This window comes from Chiloscyllium plagiosum, chromosome 6, assembly GCF_004010195.1.
Source record: "Chiloscyllium plagiosum isolate BGI_BamShark_2017 chromosome 6, ASM401019v2, whole genome shotgun sequence".
Lineage (NCBI taxonomy): Eukaryota > Metazoa > Chordata > Chondrichthyes > Orectolobiformes > Hemiscylliidae > Chiloscyllium > Chiloscyllium plagiosum.
Genome location: NC_057715.1, coordinates 88,955,271 through 88,980,966, shown reverse-complemented (window position 1 = coordinate 88,980,966; position 25,696 = coordinate 88,955,271). Strand labels below are relative to the sequence as shown.

The 25,696-nt window shown below is 39.3% G+C and overlaps 1 protein-coding gene across 1 annotated transcript in view; it reads right to left on the bottom strand.

Moving 5' to 3' along the window:
• Positions 1 to 25,696, bottom strand: part of nbeaa (neurobeachin a) — an 849,844-nt gene that overhangs the window by 376,020 nt on the left and 448,128 nt on the right. Inside the window, exon 38 of the mRNA XM_043692709.1 lies at positions 1,321 to 1,487. Coding sequence (XP_043548644.1) covers positions 1,321 to 1,487 — 167 coding nt within the window. The remainder of the gene's footprint in view (positions 1 to 1,320; positions 1,488 to 25,696) is intronic.

Here is a 25,696-nt window from a genome sequence, read left to right as displayed (position 1 = left end):
CTGAAAATGTGTTGCTGGAAAAGCGCAGCAGGTCAGGCAGCATCCAGGGAACAGGAGAATCGACGTCCTGCTGGACAAACTTTCCTCATTCCTGAAGAAGGGCTTATGCCCGAAACATCGATTCTCCTGTTCCCTGGATGCTGCCTGACCTGCTGCGCTTTTCCAGCAACACATTTTCAGCTCTGATCTCCAGCATCTGCAGACCTCACTTTCTCCTCCAGCCATATACATGCTATGGCTACAAAGAACTAGCCAGAAACTGGGAATTCTGCTGTCAGAAATTCACCTTCTATTTCCTCAAAGTCTGTCTAACACCTACAAAAGACACAACTGGTGTCTCGTGGAATATTTTCCATTTGTCTTGATGTGAACTATTCCAAAGACTTTCCAGACATCCAGGACAAAGCATGCCTTTGCAGACATTCCATTCACCACATTCACTTAGATTAGATTAGATTACTTACAGTGTGGAAACAGGCTCTTCGGCCCAACAATTCACACCGACCCGCCGAAGCGCAACCCACCCATACCCCTACATTTACCCCTTACCTAACACTACGGGCAATTTAGCATGGCCAATTAACCTGACCTGCACATCTTTGGACTGTGGGAGGAAACCGGAGCACCCGAAGGAAACCCACGCAGACACGGGGAGAACGTGCAAACTCCACACAGTCAGTCACCTGAGGCGGGAATTGAACCCGGGTCTCTGGCGCTGTGAGGCAGCAGTGCTAACCACTGTGCCACCGTGCCGCCCTTCCACAAATGATGCACAATGGCAGCCATATGTAACATTGAAACAATGCACTGCAGTAACTCATCAAGGCACTTTCGACAGCACCTTTCAAACCCATGACCTTGTCTCTGAGGATAGGGTAGCAAAGGCAAAGTAACACCGCCACCTACATGTTCCTCTCCAACCCACACATCATCCTGACTTGGTATCATGTTGTTAACCTTTCACTTTCGTGGAGTCAAAATCCTGGATCTACTTCCACAACACAAATATGGATGTACCTACACCACATAAACTACAGAAGTGCAAGATGATACTACTTTCTCAAAGACAGGTAAAGGTCAGCAACAGATGTTGACCTAGCCAGTGATGCTATACCTTGTGAAATTATATATAAATGTAAAACATATCCCTAAGCATATTGTAACCTACTTTTATGACACCACATCATCAGCCGCTTTCATAACACATGACTTTTTCAGAAAGTGTCAGACAATCAAACTACATCATGCCTGCACAATTCCAACATGGGTATTGAAATCACTGTTCTGCATAACAGCTTTCTACAAGTAATAAAAACCTACCTCAGACAGATGGTACCCCATGCACCATGCTTGTTTGTAAGGATGTTGAGAATCTTTTGTTTTAGCTGATTGGCTGTAACATGATCTCGATGCTTTGCAGCACTAATGAGATGATCGCACATCTTCTCTTCTTCTCTTCTATCCGCCGTATATTGAGCACATTGGGACTGTTGGTGAAAATTTAAAAAGTGTGCTCAACAAAGCAAGAAAATGTCACAATACTGGTCTATAAAATGCTTAAAATTCTCCGACAAACTAACGAATACAACATAATAATTAATTGAAATCAGAGCATACAACCCATATCATGCAAGAATAGAATTAGGTCAATGTACTAAAATCACAATTAGTATTAAAATAAGATGTAAAACAAATTATTTTTCAAAACTTTTGTGTTCTAAGAATTCTTTTAAGCAAATATTGAAAAGATAAATGGAGGAAAAATGGAACTTAGTGGAAAACAAGTATTAATTAATTAGCAAAACTATATTAATAACATGCTTGGTATTTTTAAAACTTAAGAGTGAAAAGGATAAAGAATCTATTAATATTGCAAACTGTAAAATTATTGATCATTATGGTTATGTAAATGAATAACATATCCCTAAGAAATAGAAACAGTGAGTTCCAAAAATTGACTATTCAGAACAGAATTCTTGATCCTTGCTGCTTGTGCAGACCAACTTAAATTTTGTTTCAGGAATGCATAGGGATTTGTGTTCATAACATTGAGGAAGACAAGTGGGGATATCTTTTTAATTTCTTCCTGCGTCAGTCGAAGTGTAGCTTTTTGCAAGTTAGAATCACGGTAAAGCTCTTAACACTATCTTAATAATAAGCTTTCATAGTCCACCTTTGAAAAACATGCCACTTGCACCTTTCAAAGTTTTGCTACCTTAAATACATTCTGTTGATCTTGCAGACTAAGAAATATATAGTGCCAAATCTTTCATCATGGTGCCACTATAGGAGATGGGTTCTGGACACATTGGCCCAACAGAAAACAGTCAAGAAATGTTGTCAGGATTATACTTCAAACACTATTTATTACACTTCGAGAGAAATCTTGCTGGGTCCTGAATAATGTAGGATATGGCAAGAAATGTGGCAGATTCACATGAAAAGTGCAGCAAGACCTATCTCAGTGTTGTGGATAAATCACTGCATCTTTTAACTAATTCCTGAGCATTAAGGTAAAATTCTCAGCCGGCACAGTGGCTCAGTAGTTAGCACTGCTGCCTTACAGTGCCAGAGACCCAGGTTTGATATCAGTTTTGGATGACTGTCTGTGTGAAGTTTGCACATTCTCCCCGTGTCTGCGTACATTTCCTGTGGGTGCTCTGGTTTTTCCCACAGTCCAAAGATATGCAGGTTAGGTGAATTGGCTGTGCTGAATTTCCAATGGTGTTCAGGGATGTGGAAGTTAGGTGCATTAGTCAGGGGTAAATATGGGGAAGGGGGGTGGATTGCTCTTCTGAGGGTCGCTGTGGACTTGTTGGGCCAAAGGGCCTGTGTCCACACTATACGGGTTCTATGATATCAGTGGCAAACTGCCTATGAAGGGAGATTATTTGTTAATGACCATATAACTGCCTATCTTGTCTTATTTATACACCGCTTCCCTTCCTACTGCCCACCATGAGCTAACTAGACACTGGGTATTCTTGATGTGGAAGTCAAGAGTAGGTACCTGGTAACCTCAGCTCAATGCTGGCTGTAAAGAGCATTGAAAGCATACTTTCACCACACAACAGCATCTTGGGACATCGTAGGCATCAATGAAATATACCTGTCATCCATGGAAAATGCAATCCAAAAATTGCCAACCCTTCAGTATCTGCATGGCAACATTTTTCCCTCTTGCAGATTGTTTAAGGAGGACAGTCTTGTATTTAAGGATACAGTAGCAACTATCATTGAAACACTGCTGCAAGGATACAATGCAGGTAAGGGCAGGCACCCAGCTCATGGACTGGACTAAGCTGCACCTCAAAGCTGGTCACGAGCTGTTTTAGTGATCACTGACTTAGATGCTCACATCATTCCTGCCTTTGCCAGTTAGCGTAGCCACACAACCAAGCAGCTTGCTTTCCTGGTCAGCAATCCTCAGGTTGAGTGCATCTTACTGCACACTATACTGCATCAAGCTCACACCTACGCCATGTGCCAGAAGCTTACATGGCAAATACACTGCATGTGCAGAAAGCAAGCAGCCATATAGCAAAGGTTTTGGATTGTTGTCCTCACCAAAGTCTATGGAATCACCCATCAATCAGGGAATCCCAGCCCAATAAGTCTCCGAATCTGGATTGGCCAAAGTCAGCCATCTCGATGGAGTGTTCTTGATCAGTGAATGGAGTCAGGCTAAGTTCTGTAGATCCATAGCAGCCAGTCTACTGCAGTTGAAGAGATGTGCAGGCATCGATCAGGTGTCTGGACACTTCTCATGCAGGACTGTACAGTTGGTTTGCTCAAGTGGGCAGGCCATTGTTAATCCATTAGTCTGTCTAGAGAAACCAGGGTACAGGAGGACCAATGCTACAGAAAGTGATGATTCGAGGCTGCAAGCTGGGAGAAGGGTGTGAATGACAATTATAAAGTAGAAGCCATTGTATTTATAAAGGGGGGGGATATGGTAAAGTATAGTTGAAATCAACGCTGAAAGTGTGTTGCTGGAAAAGCGCAGCAGGTCAGGCAGCATCCAAGGAACAGGAGAATCGATGTTTCGGGCATAAGCCCTTCTTCAGGAATCATTCCTGAAGAAGGGCTTATGCCTGAAACGTCGATTCTCCTGTTCCTTGGATGCTACCTGACCTGCTGCGCTTTTCCAGCAACACATTTTCAGCTCTGATCTCCAGCATCTGCAGTCCTCACTTTCTCCTCGTATAGTTGAAAACAGTCATGTGTAAAGAGGGTTTGGCCATGTTCAGGTGCACCCTTGCTTCAAAGCAGGGTGTAGTTGGGGAGGCTGCGGGGACAGTGTATGATCACACCTGGTATGGTCACCACATGTCGGGGGCCGGGTGCAGGCTCATATGGATGGTTGGGTGGAGACCTTGGGAGATGCAAAGCATAGTGACTGCGTAGGAAATGGATCTAGATGCTTGAAGCCTTACTGACACACAGAGATGGAGGCTGGGAATGACTGCATAAAGTAAGTTTGCTATCACCCTCCATCATGATAAAATACTAAATACTGCTATACAAAGTAATCATAGATATACCAAGCTCTGAACACAGTTACATTGTTGAGGACTAATCGACATTCTCCATGTATTCATGTCCACGTGCTCATGTCAGTCTTTCAGAGACAGGGCTGTAGTCTCGTCTAGGTTTACCTAATATGTAGCTAAGTCCACCAACACAGTGATATTTAAGATCAATGATATATACCTCTATGACATCATTACAAGGTTGCTCTAGGTTACACAAACATCTTACTCCAAACCCCTCCCAAGATTTCTTCCAGTCATAATAACTGATTTGCAGTTGTGCACATGAAGTCTTATCATGATTCATCTGAATCCACAGATAGGGTGGGGAAAGACTACGACAAGGTATAGAGGTACTGGAGGTAAAGTTAGCGATCCTTCTTTTCGTCTTCTGTTACATCAGAGATTCAATCGATCCGGCGGTCTGGTCACATGCCCTGACTGGGTAGTGTCAACTCTGGAGACTCCGAGGTACTGGGATGTTGCAGCACATAGCTGGTAGTATTTAACTTTGTCCCAGTTGAGCAGGGGATTCCTATAAGAATAATTGTGTAGGCTGGAACAATAAGGTGAGGTGACGGTGGTTGTGTTGGACATGGCCTGTGATTGTCCCAAAGGTATGATCAGTGTTGCCCAGGCAGTTGCTCAGTAACAGTACCTTTTTTATGAAGGTCTCATATTCAGAATTGTTGCCTATGTACCATGAAAGGCATGAATGTAGGGGTAATCCTTTATCTGAAATGTTCGGGACCAGCTGGTTTTTGGAATTCGGAATTTTTCGAATTTTAGAATAAGTGACAGTTTGATGGCGAAATTTTTAAAACTCTTACTAGATGAGCAGACTCAGAGTCCCTGAAACAGAATTGAGGCCTGCCAGTGCTGGGCCACTTCCCACCGCAACCCCATGTTGCAGCTGAATGACATGCATCGAGTTGATGTCGACTTGGATTTACTGTTTGCACGCCAAACAACCTTGTTAATGAGAAAGAAAACTTCACAAAAAAACCTTCAGACTTTGAGCTTTTCAGATTTCAGGATTTTGAATAAAGAATTGTCTAAATGTAATGCTTATTACGGTTCTGCACTTGCCAACTTGAGAACTAGTGTGTATTTTGGGAAGTGAAATGAATTGCCTGACTACTATTTCTTGGAAACTGAGAGGGTTGAGTTTTCATTTTACACTGCATTAGCAATTTTGATAAGGATAGCCCTGAGGACAGTGGAGCAGTAAGTTAGCAGAGCACTATAATTCAGGATTTTTTTCTTCAGATTTATCACTGTCTGAAATGCTCTTTATGCCTCTCTATTGGACTGAAGGTAACTTGACAAATTTGTGACCTGTTGAAAGCTCAGCGTCTTTGAAAATGCATTAAACATCTCATTAATAAATTTTGGGTCATTGTTGGAAACAACATCTCGCGTACCACGGATAACAAACATCTCTCACAATGCATTCCCAAACATTTTGGTGGTCACTAATGTTTGTTTGAAGTTTAAAAAAAAAACTTTGTGAAACTGTTCTGAGATCCCTAACAATGAAACAGCTCCAAGAGCTCTTTCTCTGCTCTTGGTTAGGTCCAAGTGTACTTGCATGTTGTCTGAAGAATGTCATTCCACCTGAATGGGAAATTTTCAATCAATCATTGAAAACTAGTAAATCCTCGACAATAGAGAAACAAGACATGTGTTTAAGATCATTCTTATTGGTAGGGTCTGTGAACTGAGCTTTAGGTTACCCTTTTGTTCCATACTTGTACATAAACAGCAAGTATCATATGTGAGTACATTAACTGTAGTTCTGGAAAGAGCATCTGCTAACATTGGATACCTGTCTTGACCATACTGAATCATGCAGAAAACCTCATAAGTCTGAATGGAAAATGTTGTAGAAGAAAAGGCATAATTGCTTACAATTTTCCATCGAGCAAGGTGACCTAATGTGAATGATTAGACTGTGAGGCACAGAATGTAATCAGAAAAATCTTCATGAACCCGTGCAATCCCTAATGCTTATTCTCAAATTACAGTGTACTGGGCTTCTATATCTGATAGAAGTTCTACATTGTGGAAAGAGGTCGCTTGGCACATTAAGTCTGCACCGACCTGACGAAGACCATCCCACCCAGACCAAGCCCCCTAACCACACATTTACCTACTGGCTAATCTGCAGATCTTTGGACTATGGGAAGAAACTGAAGCACCCAGAGGAATCCCACGCAAAGAGGAGAACATGCAAACTCCACAAAGACAGACACCCAAGGCTAGGATTGAACCCGGGTCCCCTGGTGCTATGACACAGCAGCGTTATCCACTGAGCCACCCCTAATACTTTTCAGCATAATATATAGGTTTTCAATACCTTTCTGGCTGCTCCTGAAAAAGGGCCAGCCCAATACCTGTGGCTGGGACACTCTCAGCAATAATCATGGAATATGATGGACTGCATTTCAACATATCCTTAATGTGTTGAAAGATTCTGTTACTCTGCACATCAATAGCATACCAATAATTTCTTTAAGTGATTTCTGAAAGGTTCTGTAACAGAAGTAAGGTATGAGAAAAACGTAGCTACGTAATTCACGGTACTTACAAAAACATCGCAAACCCATGTAACAACTTTGGAGTCGAGAAGTCCTTGACCACTTTGGTTTTTTGGGTATCAGTTTGTATCCCATCTTTGCTGACAACTTAACCGAGGAAGCAGATGGAATCCCAAGAAAATTCAAGTTTGTGATTCAGTGTAAGGCCTACTGAATGTAAGTGTTTTACGTGATCACGCCCTCTCGCAAGATCACAGAAAATGGGAATAGGAGTTGATCATTCGGCCCTTCAAGTCTGCTCCACCATTTATCATGATCCTGTCTGATCATTCAATTCCTCTGTTCCTGCTAATATCATAGAATCAGAGATCGAGAACATGGAAACAGACACTTTGATCTAACTTGTCCATGCCAACCAGATAGTCTAAATAAATTTATTCCGATTTGCCAGCATTTGGCTAATATCCCTCTAAACCCTTCCCATTCATATACCCATCTAGATGCCTTTCAAATGTTGGAACTGCACCAGCCTGCACCACTTTCTCTGGCAGCTCATTCCATACATCCTCTATGTGAAAAAGTTGCCCTTTAGGTCCCTTTTAAATCTTACCCCTCTCAGCATAAATCTGTGCCTTCTAATTTTGGACTACACGACCTTGGGGAAAAGACCTTGTCTATTCACCCTATCCACGACCCTCATGATAGTATAAACCTCTATAAGGTCACCCCTCAGATTCCCAACACTCCAGGGAAAATAATCCCAGCCTATTCAACCTCTCCCTTTCGATCAAACCCTCCAACACTGGCAATATCCTTGTAAATCTTCTCTGAACCCTTTCAAGTTTCACAACATCCTTCCTATAGCAGAGAGACCTGAGTTGGACACAATCTTCCAAAAGTGGCCTAACCAATTTCCTGTACAGCTGCAATATGACTGCCCAACTCCTATACTCAATGTGCTGACCAATAAAGGCAAGCATACTAAACACCTTCTTCACTATTCTGTCCACACCTGTGACTCCACTTTCTAGGAACTATGAACCTGTACTCCAAAGTCTTTTTATTCAGCAACCTTCCCAAGACCTTACCATTAAGTGTATAAGTCCTGCCCTCATTTGCCTACACCTCACATTTATCTAAGTTCAACTCCATCTGTCAGTCCTCAGCCCATTGGCTCATCTGATCAAGATCCTGTTCTAGTCTGAGGTAATCTCCTTCATTGTCCACTACATCTGCAATTTTAGTGTCATTTGCAAACTTACTAACTATACCTCCCTATATTCACATCCAAATCATTTATATAAATGACAAAAAGCAATGACGCATCACTAATTCTTGTGGCACAGCACTGGTCACAGGCTTCCAGTCTGAAAAGTAATCTTCCACCACGATCCTCTGCCTTTAACCTTTGAGTGAATTCTGTAGCTAAGTGGTTAGTTCTCCCTGTATTCCATGTGATCTAACCTTACTAACCAGTTTACCATGAGGAACCTTGTCAAGTATCTACAAACTTCTCTTTATTTAGATATTATAATATGGTTTTTGAGATATTGTATTCAGTTCCCTCATCTAAATCATGAATAGATCTTGCAAATTAGCTGGGATTCTAGCACAGATCCCTGCAATATCCCACTAATCACTGCCTACAATTTAGAAAAAGACACATTTATTTCTACACCCCGTTTCCTGTCTGCCAACCAGTTTTCCATTCATCTCAAAACATCTCCCACCAATGCCAAGTACTTTAATTCTACATTGTAATCTTGTACGTGGGATTTTGTAAAAAGCTTTCTGAAAATCCAAATAAACCATGTACATTGTCTCCCCCTCATCAAGCCTACAAGTTGCATCCTTCAAGAATTCCAGAAGGTTTGTCAATTATGATTTCCCTTTTGTAAATCCATGCTGGCTCTGTCCAATCCTGCCATTGTTTTCCAAGTGCTCAGCTGTTAAATCTTTTGTAATGGACTTTAGCATTGTCCCGACTACCAACGTCAGGCTGACTAATTCTCTGTCTTCCCTCTTAAATAGAGAGGTTACATTAGCTCCCCAGCAACCAGTAGGAACCATTCCAGAGTCTACACAATCTTGGAAGATAACCATCAATGTATCCGTCATTCTTCAAACCACTTTCTTCAGTATTCTGGATGTAGATTGAGAAGTCCTGGAGATTTATCTGCCTTCAATCCCATCAATTCACATATCACGATTTCCCTAACACTAGAAGACACAGGTACAGAATGCGGCCATTCAAGCCAAACAAAACTGCTCCACTGTTCAATCATGACTGATATATTTCTCAACCCCATTCTCCCGCCTTCTCCCCATAACATTTGATCCCCTTACCAATCAAGAACCTATCTCTGTCTCTTTCATAAATACATTCTGACTTGGCCTCCACAATGCTCTGCAGCAATGAGCTCAACAAATTAACCATCTTCTGGCTGAAGAAATTCCTCATCTCAGTTCAAAAGAGTAATTCCTTCACTCTGAGGTTGCGCCCTAGGGACTTCGTCTCCCCTGCGCGTGAAAACATCTTCTCTACAACGACTATACCCAGGTCCCTCAGTAAGTTTCAATCAGAGCCTCTCTTCATCTTTCTAAACTCCCTTGAGTATATACCCACAATCCTCTTCATATGACAAGCCCTTCATTCCTGGGATAATTCTTGTGAACCTCCACCAAGGCCAGCACATCCTTCCTTACATATGGAGACCAAAACAGATCACAATATTCCAAATTCAATCTGACCAGAGAACTATATAGTCTCAGCTGTACACCTCTGCCCTTGTATTTTAGCCCTTTTGAAATGAATGTTAATTTGCCTTCCAAACAGTACAATTAACATGTTAACTTTAAGAGAATCCTGAAATAGGAATTTCAAGGTCATTTGAGCTTCATATTTCTGATGCCTTTCCACTTTTAAAAAAACACAGCCTATGTTTCTATTCTTCCTACCAAAGTGAATAATCTCCCACTTTCCCACATTATGCTCCTTGTGCTGCTTCATTACCGACTTCCCTAGCCTGTCCAAGTCTTTCTGTTGCCTCCCCGCTTCTCAAAACTACCTGCCCCTCTATTTATCTTTGTGCCACCTCCAACAATGCTCTTAGTTCCGTCATCCAGATCGTAATGCATAAAGTAAATATTTGTGGTTCCAATGCAGATCGCTGCAGACCTCCACTAGTCACCAGCTGCAATCTTGAACGAGACCCTTCAGCCAGCAAGCCAATCCTCTAACTGTGCCAGAACCTTGCCCATAACATCATGGGCTCTCATCTTATTTAGCAGCCTCTTTTGTGGGAAAGGCTTGTCAAAGGCCTTCTGGAAATCCAAATAGATCACATCTATTGATTCTTTGTCTAACTTGCTCATTAACGCCTCAAAAAATTCAAATAGATTTCTCAGGTATGATACCCCCTAGAAGTTGCTGTGCCGAGTCAACCATATTTTGCCATGATCTACCAAGTACTCACAATCTCATCCTTAACAATGTGCTCTAAAACCTTACCAATGACCAAGATCAGGCTAAATGGCCTACAACTTCTTGTCTTCTGCCTCCTACCCTTCTTAAACAGGAGTGTTGCATTAGCCTTTTTTCAGACATCTGGACCTCCCTGACTCCAGTAATTCCTGAAAGATCACCACGAAAACCTTTCGAAATCTCTTCAGCTATCTTAATCAGAACTCTGGGGTATAGTCCAACTGGTCCAAGTTATTTATCCAATTTCAGACCTTTCAGCTTCCCGAGCAACTTCTTTTTAGCGATGGCCACTACACTTACCTCTGCCCCATTACTCTCTTGAAGTTTTGGTATGTTTCTGGTGTTTTCCACTGTGAAAACTGATGCAAAGTACCTCGTCAGCTCCTCCACCATTTCTTTGTTTCCCCATTCCTACTTCTCCAGCCTCATTATCCTGCAGTCCAACATCCACTTTCACCTCTCTCTTACCTTTTGGAACATAAAAAAAATCTTGCAATTGTCTTTTATATTACTAGCTAGCTTGCTGTCATATTTCACCTTCTTCCCCTTATCAATTTCATAGTTATCCTCTGCTGATTTTTAAAGGCTTCCCAATAATCTTCTTCATATTGTAAACTTTTCTTTTGCTTTTATGCTGCCCCTGACTTCCTTTGTCAGCCATGGTTGCCTCGTCTTTCCGTTTGTATGTTTCTTCTTCGTTGGGATGAATTTCTGCTATGCCTCCTGAATTACGCCCAGAAACCCCTGACATTGCTGCCCCACCATTTTCTCTGCTAGGCTCCCCTTCCAATCAAGCTGGCCAACTCCTCCCTCATGTCTTTGTAGTTACCTTTACTCGATTGTAATACCATTATATCTGGTTTCAATTTCTCCCTCTAAAATTGCTGGGTGAATTATTATGGTCACTGTCCTTAGGGGTTGCTTCTTCACTAAAACTCCCTAATCAAGTCTGCCTCATTACACCAAATCCAGAACTGCCTGTTCCCTAGTGGGCTCTACCACAAGCTGCTCCAAAAGACATCTTGTAGATATTCCACAAATTCCTTTTTTGAGATTCACTACGAACTTGATTTTCCCAGCCCCTATATATTGAAATACCCCATGATTCTTGTAATAGTGCTTATATTATATGCCTTTTCTATCTCCTGATTAATTTTCTTCCCTACATCGTAACTACTGCAAAAAGGCCAGTATCCACATGCCTTCAGGGTTGTTTTTCTTTGCAGTTCCTTGACAGTATCCACACAGATCGTACATCTTCCGAATCTTTATCACTTCCTGCTATCGATAAAATTTCATTTCTTACCAACAAGGCAACCCCTCCCCCTCTGCACATCTGCCGCCCTTTTGATAGGACATATCTCCCTGGACATTTGGTTCCCAGCCCTGATTTGCTTGCAGCCATGTCTCCGTGATACCCACAACTTCGTACCTGCCAATTTCAATTGGTGCTCCAAACTCATTTACCCTGTTTCGCATACTGGGTGCATTTAAGTACATACCCTCAATCCCGCATTGACTGCCCCCTTTCTCAAAGTTGTCCCATATCTGTTTTGTCCAGAAACTTTAATAACCTTTGCTGAGCCAATCCTTACAACTTTTCTCAATTTTCCATGCAAATGAACATTACCACCACTGCCACCCCCAAATAGATATAATACCACTTTGCCTGGAAAGTATGGGACCTCTGACTGTGCATAGCTTTAAATAAGATGGTAAAAACATCATCTTCCCTCACCGAGATATAAGCCAATTCAACTGAAATAAACTGACACCAGAAACTAGCTTAAATTTGGTTGTATGATAATTCACATAGATGATTTCTAACAAATCTACTTGAGATTGAAAATTAAAGTAGGTATTTCCTAGGCGGCTGTGCATCATGTGAAAAATGTTGTTTACTGCAATATTGAATTTTTTTTGTCAGTGATCACAGCTGATGGTGTCACGAGACAAGTGAGATGGCAGAATGAAATCTCATCGGATAGATCATGTGTTTTTTTTTAATTTTACTTAATGTGGTGGTCATTCACAAACATAATCACACAAAGCTGGAATTTCTTTAACAACAGAACAGGAGTCCATGAGGCAAAAGACAAAAAGAAAAAAAAGGCTAAAGGTAGAAAAATACTTTAAACAAACCATAAAAATTTTTTTAACCTAGTCACAAACACTAAAGGGGTGAATCAAAATTCAGAGAAATTTCCCCCTTTATCAAATCTTTAAATTTGACTTCATGGATTTTCCCCATTTCTTTTCAGTGAACTTGTGAAATACTATTACATGACAAATCACTAAACTAAGCACTTAGATATTTTCAGGTTTCAACAGTTTGCAAATTTCTAAATGAAGACTCCAAGTTTTGGAGTTTCATAATTTAAACTTTTACATTGAAACAACTTAAAAACATTCAATCTCTGAGTTTCCCAAGCTATTGTTGATATTCAATTATCCTGAACCAAAAACAAGGTTCAACATTTACACCACCTGCTGTAAACCAGCACAGTAAAAAGAATTATTTAACAATGTCGCATGGCCTTCCTATTCTCTGACACATCACTGTTCCAGGAGAACTACCTGATATTTTTTTTTTAAAATCAACCCCACATGTTACTATTTGGAAATCCAAACTCTAAAAATAAGATCTGAGGACATAGGAGCAGAAGTAGGCCATTTGGCCAATTGATTCCTCTGTGACTCAATTTGATCATGGTTGATCCGCTAACCCTCAATTCACTTACTGACTAAAGATCGGTCTAACTCAGCTTTGAATATAAACAACCCAACTCAACCACGTTCTGCAGTAACACATTCCACAACCTGACTAACCTCAGAGAAGAAATTCCTATCTTTTCCTTTCTTAAATGGGTGCTTCCTTATTCCGAGATTATGCCCACTGATCCTAGATTCTCCCACAACAGGAAACGACATCTCTGCATCTGTCATGTCAAGACCCAACATGTTTTAATAAGGTGTAATCTCAGCTTTCTAAACTCCAATGAGTACAAGCCCAAACTACTCAACGGCTCTTCATAAGAATCTGCCTTCATACCTGGAATAAACCTAATGTACGTTCTCTGAACTATCTCTAATGCCTGTATATCTTTGCTTGGACAAAGGCAACCAAACTGTATTCATAGTGTGGTTTGACTTGCATAGTTTGAGGAAGACTTTCCTATTTTTTACATTTCATTTCCTGTGAAATAAATGGCAACAGTCCATTTATCTTCTCAATTACCCAGTGAACATGGATATCAGCTTTTTGGGATTTAAACACGGGGAGTCCCAAATCCTTGTGCTGCAGCTTTGTGCAATCTTTCCTCATTTAAATAATATTCAGCTCCTCTACCCAATCCTGCCAAAGTTCATAACCTTACATTTTCACACATATATTTCATTTGCTAAGTTTTTGCCCACTCAATTTATTTGTCCATATCCATACCGAAAGCATCCCACCCTGACCCACCTCCCTACCCTATCCCTGTAACCCTGCATTTCCCATGGTTAATTCACCTAGCCCAACAACCCTGGGCATTATGGGCAATCTAGCATAGCCAATCCACCGAATTTGCACATCTTTGGACTGTGGAAGGAAACCAGAGCACCCAGAGGAAACCCGCACACACATGGGGAGAATGTGCAAACTCCACACAGACAATCGCCAGAGGCTGGAACTAAACCTGGGCCCCGAGCACTTTGAGGCAGCAGTGCTAACCACTGAGCCAACATGCCTCTGTTTCTATTACTTCCTGTGTGTTTTTACATTGATTTTAGATAGTATGTTGATGTTTTATATAGATTCTTTGAGGAATGTTGATGCCACAAAACTTCACCTGGTCAGGGTTTACAGCAGTTATTGTGTGCCTCTTGATTATTTAATCAACCGGCACACTCCTGGTCGCAGAGGTGCCGGTTAATTAGAAGTTTACTGTACACGGCTGGCAAAAGTCTCAACAGTTTTGTGTTCCTGATATGAGGATTGCAACTACACCTGTGATAAAATATTTAAGTGTTAGATTGCTTAGAATTTCTCATTGGTGTTGTTATGTGCAGAATATTGTTCAAATGAAAGGGCCATCCATTCAGGTCAGATGGTTTATTCTGATTTTAGTAGCGCACATGTTCTGTTGAATATTCTGCATTAAATGGTTTATCATGCTTCTTGAACAGTTTTTTAAAAAATCTGTATCAACGACTATTAGGACTGTTTATCCTGGAGTTAAGTCCTCTCTGACTGAAGATGATCAGTGTCAGATTTATCTTAGAGACCAACCACAATTTTGTCACAGATGAACTCTTAAAAGTTTTCACTGTTCCATGGTTCAGATAGTACATAAACAACAAGGAGGAAATTATCTACAGAAACACCTAAGATTCAATCCTTGCTGCTGAAGCATCATCTTGCCAACGTCCTTTTGTTCTTGAAGTAAAATATTGATCAAAAGCTGTTAGGAGGTTGTCAAATATAATTTGTTTCTCATTGATTTGTTATTTGTGTAACACATGATTGGTGTCACTCTACGTAGCAGAAAAAAATGTGCTAACTAACCTGTCGACATTTGATTTGATGTCCAATCCAAAAGCTTAGGAGCTGCACTTTCCATGAATGTCAATTTGCGGATCCATCAAATGGATCCGAAAACTTGCGTTTTTTTGGTGGAAAGATTATACTCTGATTTTTGTTGCATTATTTGATTATCAACAGGTATTGGAAGTTGTTTCTTTATTTTCCTGATTTGGAAGAATATTTTAGAATTTTGTTTTCTTTATTTTGTTGCTTTCTGGTCTTGGTTGATTAAAATTATTGTAGAGTTTCCTGTTCTTGAACTAAACAGAGAGCAGTTAATCAAAAACAGAAATTGCTTAAAAGAAAACCTCAGTAGATCTAGTATCATATGCGGATTGGAACAAAGGAAGGATCTCTAGGCTCAAAAAGCTGCTTTCTCTCCACAGATGCTGCCAGACTGCTGAGTTTGTACCACAGGTTGTTTTTGTTTCAGATTTCTAGCATCTGCACTTCTTAGTTTTATGAAAGCAATTAAAGTTTTAATTTTGTTACTTTTAAATTTAAATATAATTCAATTTGGATTTTCTTTACCAATATGACATCTTCACTGAGATGAAGGAAGACATTAACGTTTCAAGATGCCTGAAGGATTTCTAAAAGATCTACAACTTTAAAATTTGCAAAATGTCTTCATTTCATAAGATCCAATGGATTTTTTGATGATCAAATATGGTTGATGTGATGTTATTTATGCTGATGTTTTCTGTTTTAGGTAATTATGTGCTTAAGTCAACAACATGTGACCAGATTCATGTGGCTACATTTTCTTCAAATTTTAGACAATAGACAATATAGACAATAGACAATAGGTGCAGGACTAGGCCATTCTTCCCTTCGAGCCTGCACCACAATTCAATATAATCATGGCTGATCATCCTTAATCAGTATCTTGTTATGCCTTATCTCCATAACCCTTGATTCCACTATGCCTGAGAGCTCTACCCAACTCTTTCTTAAATGAATCCAGAGAGTGGGCCTCCACTGCCCTCTGGGGCAGAGCATTCCACACAGCCACCACTCTCTGAGTGAAGAAGTTTCTTCTCATCTCTGTCCTAAATGGTCTACCCCGTATTTTTAAGCTGTGTCCTCTGGTTCGGCACTCACCCATCAGTGGAAACATGTTTCCTGCCTCCAGAGTGTCCAATCCTTTAATAATCTTATATGTCTCAATCAGATCCCCTCTCAGTTTTCTAAACTCAAGGGTATACAAGCCCAGTCGCTCCAGTCTTTCACCGTAAGGTAGTCTTGCCATTCCACGATTGACCTTGTGAACCTACGCTGCACTCCCCCAATAGCCAGAATGTCTTTCCTCAAATTGGGAGACCAGAACTGCACACAGTACTCGAGGTGTGGTCTCACCAGGGCTCTCTACAGCTGCAGAAGAACCTCTTTGCTTCTATACTCAATCCCTCTTGTTATGAAGGCCAGCATACTATTAGCCTTCTTCACTACCTGCTGTACCTGCATGCTTACCTTCATTGACTGGTGCACAAGAACACCCAGATCTCTTTGTACTGCCCCTTTACCCAAATTGATTCCATTTAGGTAGTAATCTGCCTTCCTGTTCTTGCCACCAAAGTGGATAACCATACAAAGTGGATAACCACATTAAACTGCATCTGCCATGCATCTGACCACTCACCTAACCTGTCCAGGTCACCCTGTAATCTCCTAACATCCTCCTCACATTTCACCCTGCCACCCAGCTTAGTATCATCAGCAAATTTGCTAATGTTATTACTAATACCATCTTCTATATCATTAATATATATTATCCAAAGCTGCAGTCCCAGCACTGATCTCTGCAGTACCTCACTGGTCACTGCCTGCCATTCTGAAATGGAGACGTTTATCACTATTCTTTGTTTCCTGTCAGCCAACCAACTTTCAATCCAAGTTAGTACTTTGCCCCCAATACCATGCGCCCTAATTTTGCTCACTAACCTCCTATGTGGAACTTTATCAAAAGCTTTCTGAAAGTCCAGGTACACTACATCTACTGGATCTCCCTCATCCATCTTCAGAGTTACATCCTCAAAAAATTTCAGAAGATCAGTCAAGCATGATTTCCCCCCCATAAATCCATGCGGACTCTGACCTATCCTGTTACTACTATCCAGATTTGCCGTAATTTCATCCTTTATAATAGACTCCAGCATCTTTCCCACCACTGAGGTCAGACTAACTGGTCTATAATTTCCTGCTTTCACTCTCCCACCTTTCTTAAAAAGTGATACAACATTAGCCACCCTCCAATCCGCAGGAACTGATCCCGAATCTATCGAACTCTGGATAATAATCACCAACGCATCCATGATTTCTCGAGCCACCTATTCTTCTGCCATTTCTTTGTTCCCTGTAATATATTCCCCTGTTTCTGTCTTCAAGGGCCCAATTTTAGTCTTAACCATTTTTTTTGCCTTTCACATACCTAAAAAAGCTTTTACTATCCTCCTTTATATTTTTAGCCAGTTTACCTTCGTACCTCATTTTTTCTCTGCGTATTTCCTTCTTAGTATATCTCTGTTGTTCTTTAAAAGCTTTCCCGCCCTCTGTTTCCCCACTTATCTCAATACAAAAAAAATAAAATTTCTTAAGTTTCCCAGGTACATTTTGTACTTGTTGATCAAAATAATAAAGATTTTACTAACTTCACTGTTAGGGATCCAAGAGTTTGAACTGCAAAGTTACTATTTTTCTGCATTTTTTAACTTGGGGAGGGAACAGCATAGTTGCTGTTGGACTGGTACTGGATACTGCAGAGGGTTTGGTCCCTGACAACATTCAGCAATAATATGGAAGACATGTTCCCAAACTTGTCATGCTCTAGCACAGCTTCAACAATCATCTTCCCTTCATCACAAAGTCATAACTTGGGATGTGACTGATGACTGCAAAATGTTCAGTACTATTTGTGACTCAGACACTCAATAAATCATGTACAAATGCAACAAAACCTGGACAAATCCAGGCTTGGGCTGACAAATGGCAAGCAACATTCACAGCACAAAAGTTCTAGGTAATGACCATCTCGAACAGGAGAGAATCCAACCATCATTTTCTGATATTCAATGATCACCCTACTATTAACATCGTGGGGGTTAGTATTAACCAGAAAATGAGCTGGACCACCCATATAAATAGTGTGGCTACAAGAACAGGTCAGGGGCTAGGAATCCTGTAATGAGTAATTGCCTAGTTTCCAAAAGCCTGACCACTATTCTTAAGACAAGTCAGGAGTACAATGGAACATTCCCTACTTGCCTAAATGTGCAGCACCAACAACACAAGCAGCCCACCTGACTGGCCCACCCACCAACACTCCTTCCCTCCACCACAGCACATGGCAGCAGCAATGTACCAGCTATAAGATGCATGGCAGAAATTCACCAAAGCTCTTCAGACAGTAGCTTCCAACTCCATGATCACTGCCTTTTGTTTGGATAAAAATAGCATATATTTATGAGGGCACTACAATTTGCAAGCTCCCTTCCAAGCCACATAGCATCCTAACTAACAAATATATCACCGTTCCTTCACTGTTGCAAGGACAAAATCCTGCAACTCCCTCCCTTAGAGCATAGTGGGTGTACTCCCAGTGCACAGACTACACTGGTTGAAAAGCCAGCTTATCAACTTCTCAAGGACATTAGAGGTGGACAATTAATGACAACACAGTCTGCAAAATCCACATCTCCTGAATGAGTTTCAGATATTTTCTAATCAACCTGTTCAGAGATGTTATTATGCACTTCTGGAGCAGGTAAGACTTGAACATGATTCTCCTGATTCAAAGGTAGGAATATTACCACTACGCCATGATTTTTCTTTTTAAACAGCTGATTTTCTTTGCTTTGGAGACCTTATCGTTTATGTTTTTGGTACTTTGATTGTGGACTGAAATGAGAATGGACTGGTTTAAGTATCAAGAATTGTTTAAAAACCATTGCATTTTTTAAACAAGTTACTTGATTCACAGTTTACACAGTTATTGAATTCAAATACTGTGGAAAGCCTAGTTATCAATGAGTTGGAGTCAGATGGCAATATACAAATGGAGATTTGGCCAGCAACAGGCAGCTGATTGGTCTGTGAAATGGAGCCAGAGAGAGACAGCAAGAGAGCACAAGTATATATAGTTTGGTGGTGAGTTCACCAGGAGGTTAGAATTTGAGAGTTTTAAATCATTCAGTGAGATGTGTATGATTCATAATTATCTGTAATTAGAATGTATTGTTCAGTAAATTGCAAGTGTGGAAACCTTGCCCACACGTTTTGTCAACCTGGGTCTAAAAGACAGCTAAGTTGGGAAATTCTGCAAATTTTTTTTTTACAATCTTTAACTTTTGTGATGACTCTGGGAATAGCAGGGTTCGATTTCCAGTGCATTACTATCCACAAGTATTTTCTGAATAATGTAATAGCCATTGCAAGTGCTTGTTCAAGCTATTTATAAATATATTGAATTTCCATTAATTAACATTCATTTCCCATTTACTATTTCACCAGAATAACAGCATACAACTCCTACACTGCAGACGTAATTGCAAACTTAAATAAAATAAACTCTCAGTAATCTCCAGGTTTGATAGCCAGAATTAGATAAAGGCCAGTGCAGCAGGTCCTTTCTTTTCTCTTCCAAAATTATATCTGTATTGATTAAATTTTAATACCATCTTCTTATTAATGACTACAGTAAGTTAATAATTAGTTTCAGTTTTGAAAATATAATTCATTGAATAATGTGAAGAGGTGCAAATGAAATCAACAGAACTGTAGATATGACAAAAAAAATCCTCTGTCCTGTTACACCTTTATGGTTAATCACTAGATGTTGGTCCATTATGTTTTGGAATATCTAGTCCTTTATAGATTTTGTCTACCAAATGTCCTTAAAAGAACAGGTACAGAGTTATTTGCCACAAGTGTAACTCTCTGAGATACAGTGGATTAAACTGTATCAAGTATGAAGCATTAACACCATGAGTTACATTAATAATGGGACGGTTTTAATAAATCCAAACTCAAACTCAAGCTCAATCTCTCAATGACAGGTTGCAAAACTAAATTCAATTATTTATGTTAGTTGTGGGGTGGCATAAGGGAAAGAAAAAAATAATGATGAAAGTTACCAAGTGTGATAAAATCCCAATTGCTCACTAATGTACGTCAGGGAAAGGAACCATCCATTTATCATTGGTTTGGTATTCATCTGAATGTAATCATACAGTATGTATTTGTGTGACTTTTGACTACACTTGTTACCGATTATTATTTGGTGCAATGGCTGCCTTTCCCATGTCCCAAGAACAAAGGTAAAAGTAAATTGCACATTCTGAAATTACAAAAAGGATATTACTTTTCTGAAGTCAGCAAAATAATTGGATTAATATCATTTCTGATTATGAGGCTACATCTCAATTCCATTTATAATTGTTAATATGCCTCTGAATTGTTGCATAAATCATTCTGATATTACAGCAGTTCAGTTATATGAAAAATTAAAAAGATGAAAATTCATAGGAAAGAGAGACATGCCCAATTAAAAGATATTACAGATATAATACAAGATTGCACACCAACAGATATAACAATGCTGCAATACAACATCAGTAGCCCAGCACTTCAGTGAAATGATGTGATAGCTAGCTTTTCTATTTCTGCATTTGGTAGCATGCAATTTTCTTCCAATTAAAGGGGGTGAATAGAAAATCACAGATGCAGAATTAGAAAACCCAACCAGGTATATGAGGACATGGAACTGTCTCTTCCAAATTTCAGTCTGGATGTGAAAAAGCAGAAGTGCTGGAGATAATCTGTTATTTCTCAACTATGCCTCCCAGTGAACAGTTCAGATCAATCATTGAGCCTAATGATCTCTGACAGGGAACAACAGATGAAATAAAAAGATCTACTGAACCAAACAATGCAAACTTGAAATATAGTGTTGAATAATGAAACCACAGAACAAACCTTTTAACTTTTCAACTTGATCTCAATTTTGACCAGTCAGTTGACAATTTAACAAATAATTTGCTTCTCACCCAGACAAAAATGAGACAGAGGGAAGAGACAGAAAAAGAGAAAGAGGGATAGGTTGAGAAAGAAAGCATGAAAAATGCCACACAAACACTACTTCCTGTTGGTCAGTCATGTCGCATTACTAAAGAGCTTATAGAGTCATACAGCACGGAAACAGACCTTTCAGTACAACCACTCCATGCCAAACATAATCCAAAACTAAACTAGTCCCACACCTGCGCTTGGCCCACATTCTTCCAAACATTTCTTATTCATGCATTTCTCCAAATGTCTTTTAAATGTTCCAATTGTACCAAAACCCACCACTTCCACTCGAAGTTCATTCCACACACGAACCATTCTCTCTCTATGAAAAGTTACCGCTTTTTTAATTCCTTTCTCCTCTCACTTAAAAGTATGTGCCCCCAGACTTGAAATCCCTAACTCTAGCTAAAAGACACCTACCATTCAACTTATCTATGTTACTCATGATTTCATAAACCTTTATAAGGTCACCTCACAACCTCCTATGTCCAGTCAAAAAAGTTCCAGCGCATCCAGTTTCTCCTTTTAACTTAGACCCTCCATTCCTGACAACATCCTAGTAAATCTTTTCTGAACCCTCTCCTGCTTAATGGTGTCCTTCCTATAATAAAGCGGCTAGAACTGAACACTTTACTTCAGAAGAGGCGTCACCAATGTCCTGTACAACCTCAATATCATGTCCCAATTTCTATACTCAAAGGTCTGAGCAATGAAGTGCTAAATGCCTTCTTAACCACCCTGTCTACAGGATGCAAACTTCAAAGAATTATGTACGTGAAACCCTAGGTCTCTGTTCTGCAACACGATCCAAGACTCTACTTTTGATTGTATAAGTTCTGCCCTTGTTTGTTTTACCAGAATGCAATATCACACATTTATCCAAATTAAATTCCATCTGCCACTCAACTCATTGACTCAATTGATCAAGATCTCTTAGTGATCTTTGATAACCTTCTTCACTGTCCACTATACCACCAATCTTGGAGTTATCTGTAAACTTACTAATCATTCCTTCTATATTTCACATAAATCATTTATATAAATGATAAACAAAAGTGGACCCAGTACCAGTTCCTATGGAACACTGCTGGTAACAGGCCTCCAGTCTGAAAAACAATCCTCCACCACCACTCTGTCTCCTGTTGTTAAGCTAATTTTGTATCCAGTTCAACATGAATCTCATGTCATCTAGCTTTACATAATTAGTCTACCATGCAGAACTTTGTCAAAGACTTTATTCATTTCCCTGTAAACAATTTCTATGACTCTGTCCTCAATCATCTTCTTGGTTACTTCCTCAAAAAACTCACTCAAGTTTGTCAGACACAATTTCCCTCACACAAAACCAAAAACCAATAAATAAAATTGAATAGCTCAAGGCAACAATCCTAACACTGAGGATGGAGTAGAACATTAAATTAGGAAACTGACATATGTTGGAAGTACTAACAAACCTCTCATTTTTAATACATGTTATTTTGAAGTACATTCTTGTTTTTCATAATTCTCAATGTCTACTGGAAATTTTCTTGCTGAAACCAGATTTTTGAAATACAGCCATCACACAACTGGAAACAGATCCATTTGTATTGCATACAAAGTAAGACAGGTTTAAGAAAGCATTGTTAGGAATAATGCAAATGTCCAGAATTTTATTTGCTAACAGACATCGGAAGATAATTGAATCTTTTGATTTTATATCAAGTTCTGTCAGTTCTTGTATCTCAATATTTTCTTTGAATAACAGATAACTCAATCTAATACTGTCATATTTGGTTACAGTGCACAAAACTGATAAACGTCATAAATGCTATTTACTGTTTGATAAAATAAAGTCACATCAGGATCATGAATAGATTTTCATGTTTCTTCTAAATTTTTTCATCCAACACCTAATAATAAAGTTAGATGAACAACTTCCATTTGATAAGTACTTACTGTCAACTTTGTGACACACTGGAGCAAAAATCTTACTTATTTTTAGTACCAACTGCCAGAACTGAGTCGTACACTTTTATCAGTCAGGGCAAAGATCATAAGAGCTAGTGTATCAAGCAGTAGATTTAAGGAAGCTGCTGTGGCCAGATAAGAACCTCATCAAAACTGAGATGCCAAATTCTCTTTTCTTTCACAAGATGCACGTTATTTATCTTTGACAAACTAGCTGAAATCTGATTTAAAGATGAGCAAAGGTTCCAACTTGATGGGAACTCTGCAGCCCTGGCTAATTGCATGTCACAATATCTTTCAGTTGTATGCTATTGGTGCATCTTATTAAAAATGTAATGAGATCCACTTATGAGTAAATATTTTAAAACATAGTTCACAAAAAGTGCAGAAGTACTTTTATTTTCATGCCTAAACAATTTCCCTATTCAATTCTTTTTTAAACCAAATGCGCATTAAAAATAGTGTGATCATTTTGATTTTATGCTCGCACACGTATCCAGGAAACACACTGATCTCAGATTGTGAGTGTACACATTTACTATTGATCACTATATATGCATCAACAACTTTGGATTTCTGAACGTTTCTTTGTTATATTTCTTTATTTTCAGTGTGTCTGCCTTATCAGCTCTCTTTCAAAATTATTTTCTTACAGTCTATTTTTAGTTTGCTCTATTGCTAATAATCTAGACATGCTTTCTGTTCTTATTTCTGATATTTTCCTTTCATGCTATTCTTTGTGGTGTTTGACTATAATTTTTCTTAAGCTGTTGGTCTCTCAACTGCTGCATACTCTGGTCGCCATGTTTAATCATTTGGTATCCTCAAGGTATGAATGCACCAGAGCTGCTACAACGTTTCTATGATGAATTGCTTCTTTATCTCTGAAACATATTATCTTCAGCATATATTTGAAATGTTGTAACTTACAAGGTTACAGACCAAGGACTGGTAGATGGAATTAGGCTCAATTGCTCTAATTCAGTACCTCAACCAAATAGTTATTCTTCATGACTGATTATCAACAGGGTGCTGAGTTGCATGGTGGTTCTGGGATCATAGCTGACATCCTGATCTTCAAAAATGTATCAGACAATAATCAAAAGTGAGATTATTAATGATTTTCCCTCTTGAATTTAAAATCTTTCGACTAATCAGGGATTCTCTTTGCAGCTAAAATTGCAGCTCTGCTAAATCCAGTGCAGCTCAGGAGAAAAAATGTCACAATGTTCTTGGTCTGCATGACTCAGGTACTTACTACCTTAAATAATTAAAACAGAAGCACAATGGTAACAGCATACTTAAAACTTCAAAAAGTGGGTCAACAATGGAATTATACAAAGAGCGGTGATCCCTATTTGTGCTGTTGCTAGACTGTTAATGCAGAGGTAATGTTCTGAGGAACCAGGTTTGAATTCCGACTCGGCACCAAATGAGACATTGGCAATGGCAATGGCAAACATAGCCCAGCCAAAGCCCTGCAAGTCCTCCTCTGCAAAATCATCCTCACTAACATCTGAGAGCTAGTGCCAAAACCAGGAGAACTTTCTTACAGATAATGAATAAGGTATACAAGTGTAAAGTTGTTGTGCTTTAATATGAAGATTATTTGCAATAACGTAGATAAATTGGCACCTTATATCACTGTTATGATATATTGTGATAACAGAAAAATGCTGCAGGGTTCCCAAGGATGGGAACTGAATATCAATGGATATTCATTGTTTCAGAAAGGACAGGCAAAAAGAAATGGAGGTGGGTAGCATTATTCTTTAAGGATCAAATCAATGCAATAATGAGGAAGTATCTTAGCTTGGAAAATCATGACGTGAAGTCTGTATGTGTGGAGAGATGAAACACCAAGGCACAGAAAATATTGTTGAGGGCTGTCAATAGGGCCTCAAACAGTAATGGAGACGTAAGTGAAAGCAGTAAACAAGATATCAGAGATGCATGCAATAAATATATAACTGGAATCATGGATGACATTCATTTACATATGGATTGATCAAACCAAACCTGCAATAATATTATGGAGGATTTCCTGGAATGTGTTCATGATAGATTATTTAGACCAATATGTTAAGGAACTCGCAGAGAACAGGCCATTCTAACCCGAGAAACGATTAATTAACAGCAAACATAATATGATAGATTTCTTTAATAAGGTGGAGAGTGAAGCAATCAAATCTGAAACTGGAGTTCTGAATCTAAATAGAGGAAACAACAAAAGCATGAGGTGTGAGTTGGCAATGATAGATTGGGAACCATATTAAAGAGTTGAGGCTGGATCAACAATGGTTTATATTTGAAGAACATGTGCATGAATTACAATAATTACTCATAATTGTCTGGCAATAAAAAATTGAAGAGGAAAGAGGACTCAACCATGGCTTAAAAAGAAATTAGGGATAGTATTACATCAAAAAAGGAGACATATAAAAAAGGAGCAAGCCTGAGATTTGGAAGCATTTTAGAATTCAGCAAAAGAGGATGAAAAATTTGAACAAGAGCGTGAAAATAGAATATAAAAATAAAATTGCAGAAAACATAAAAA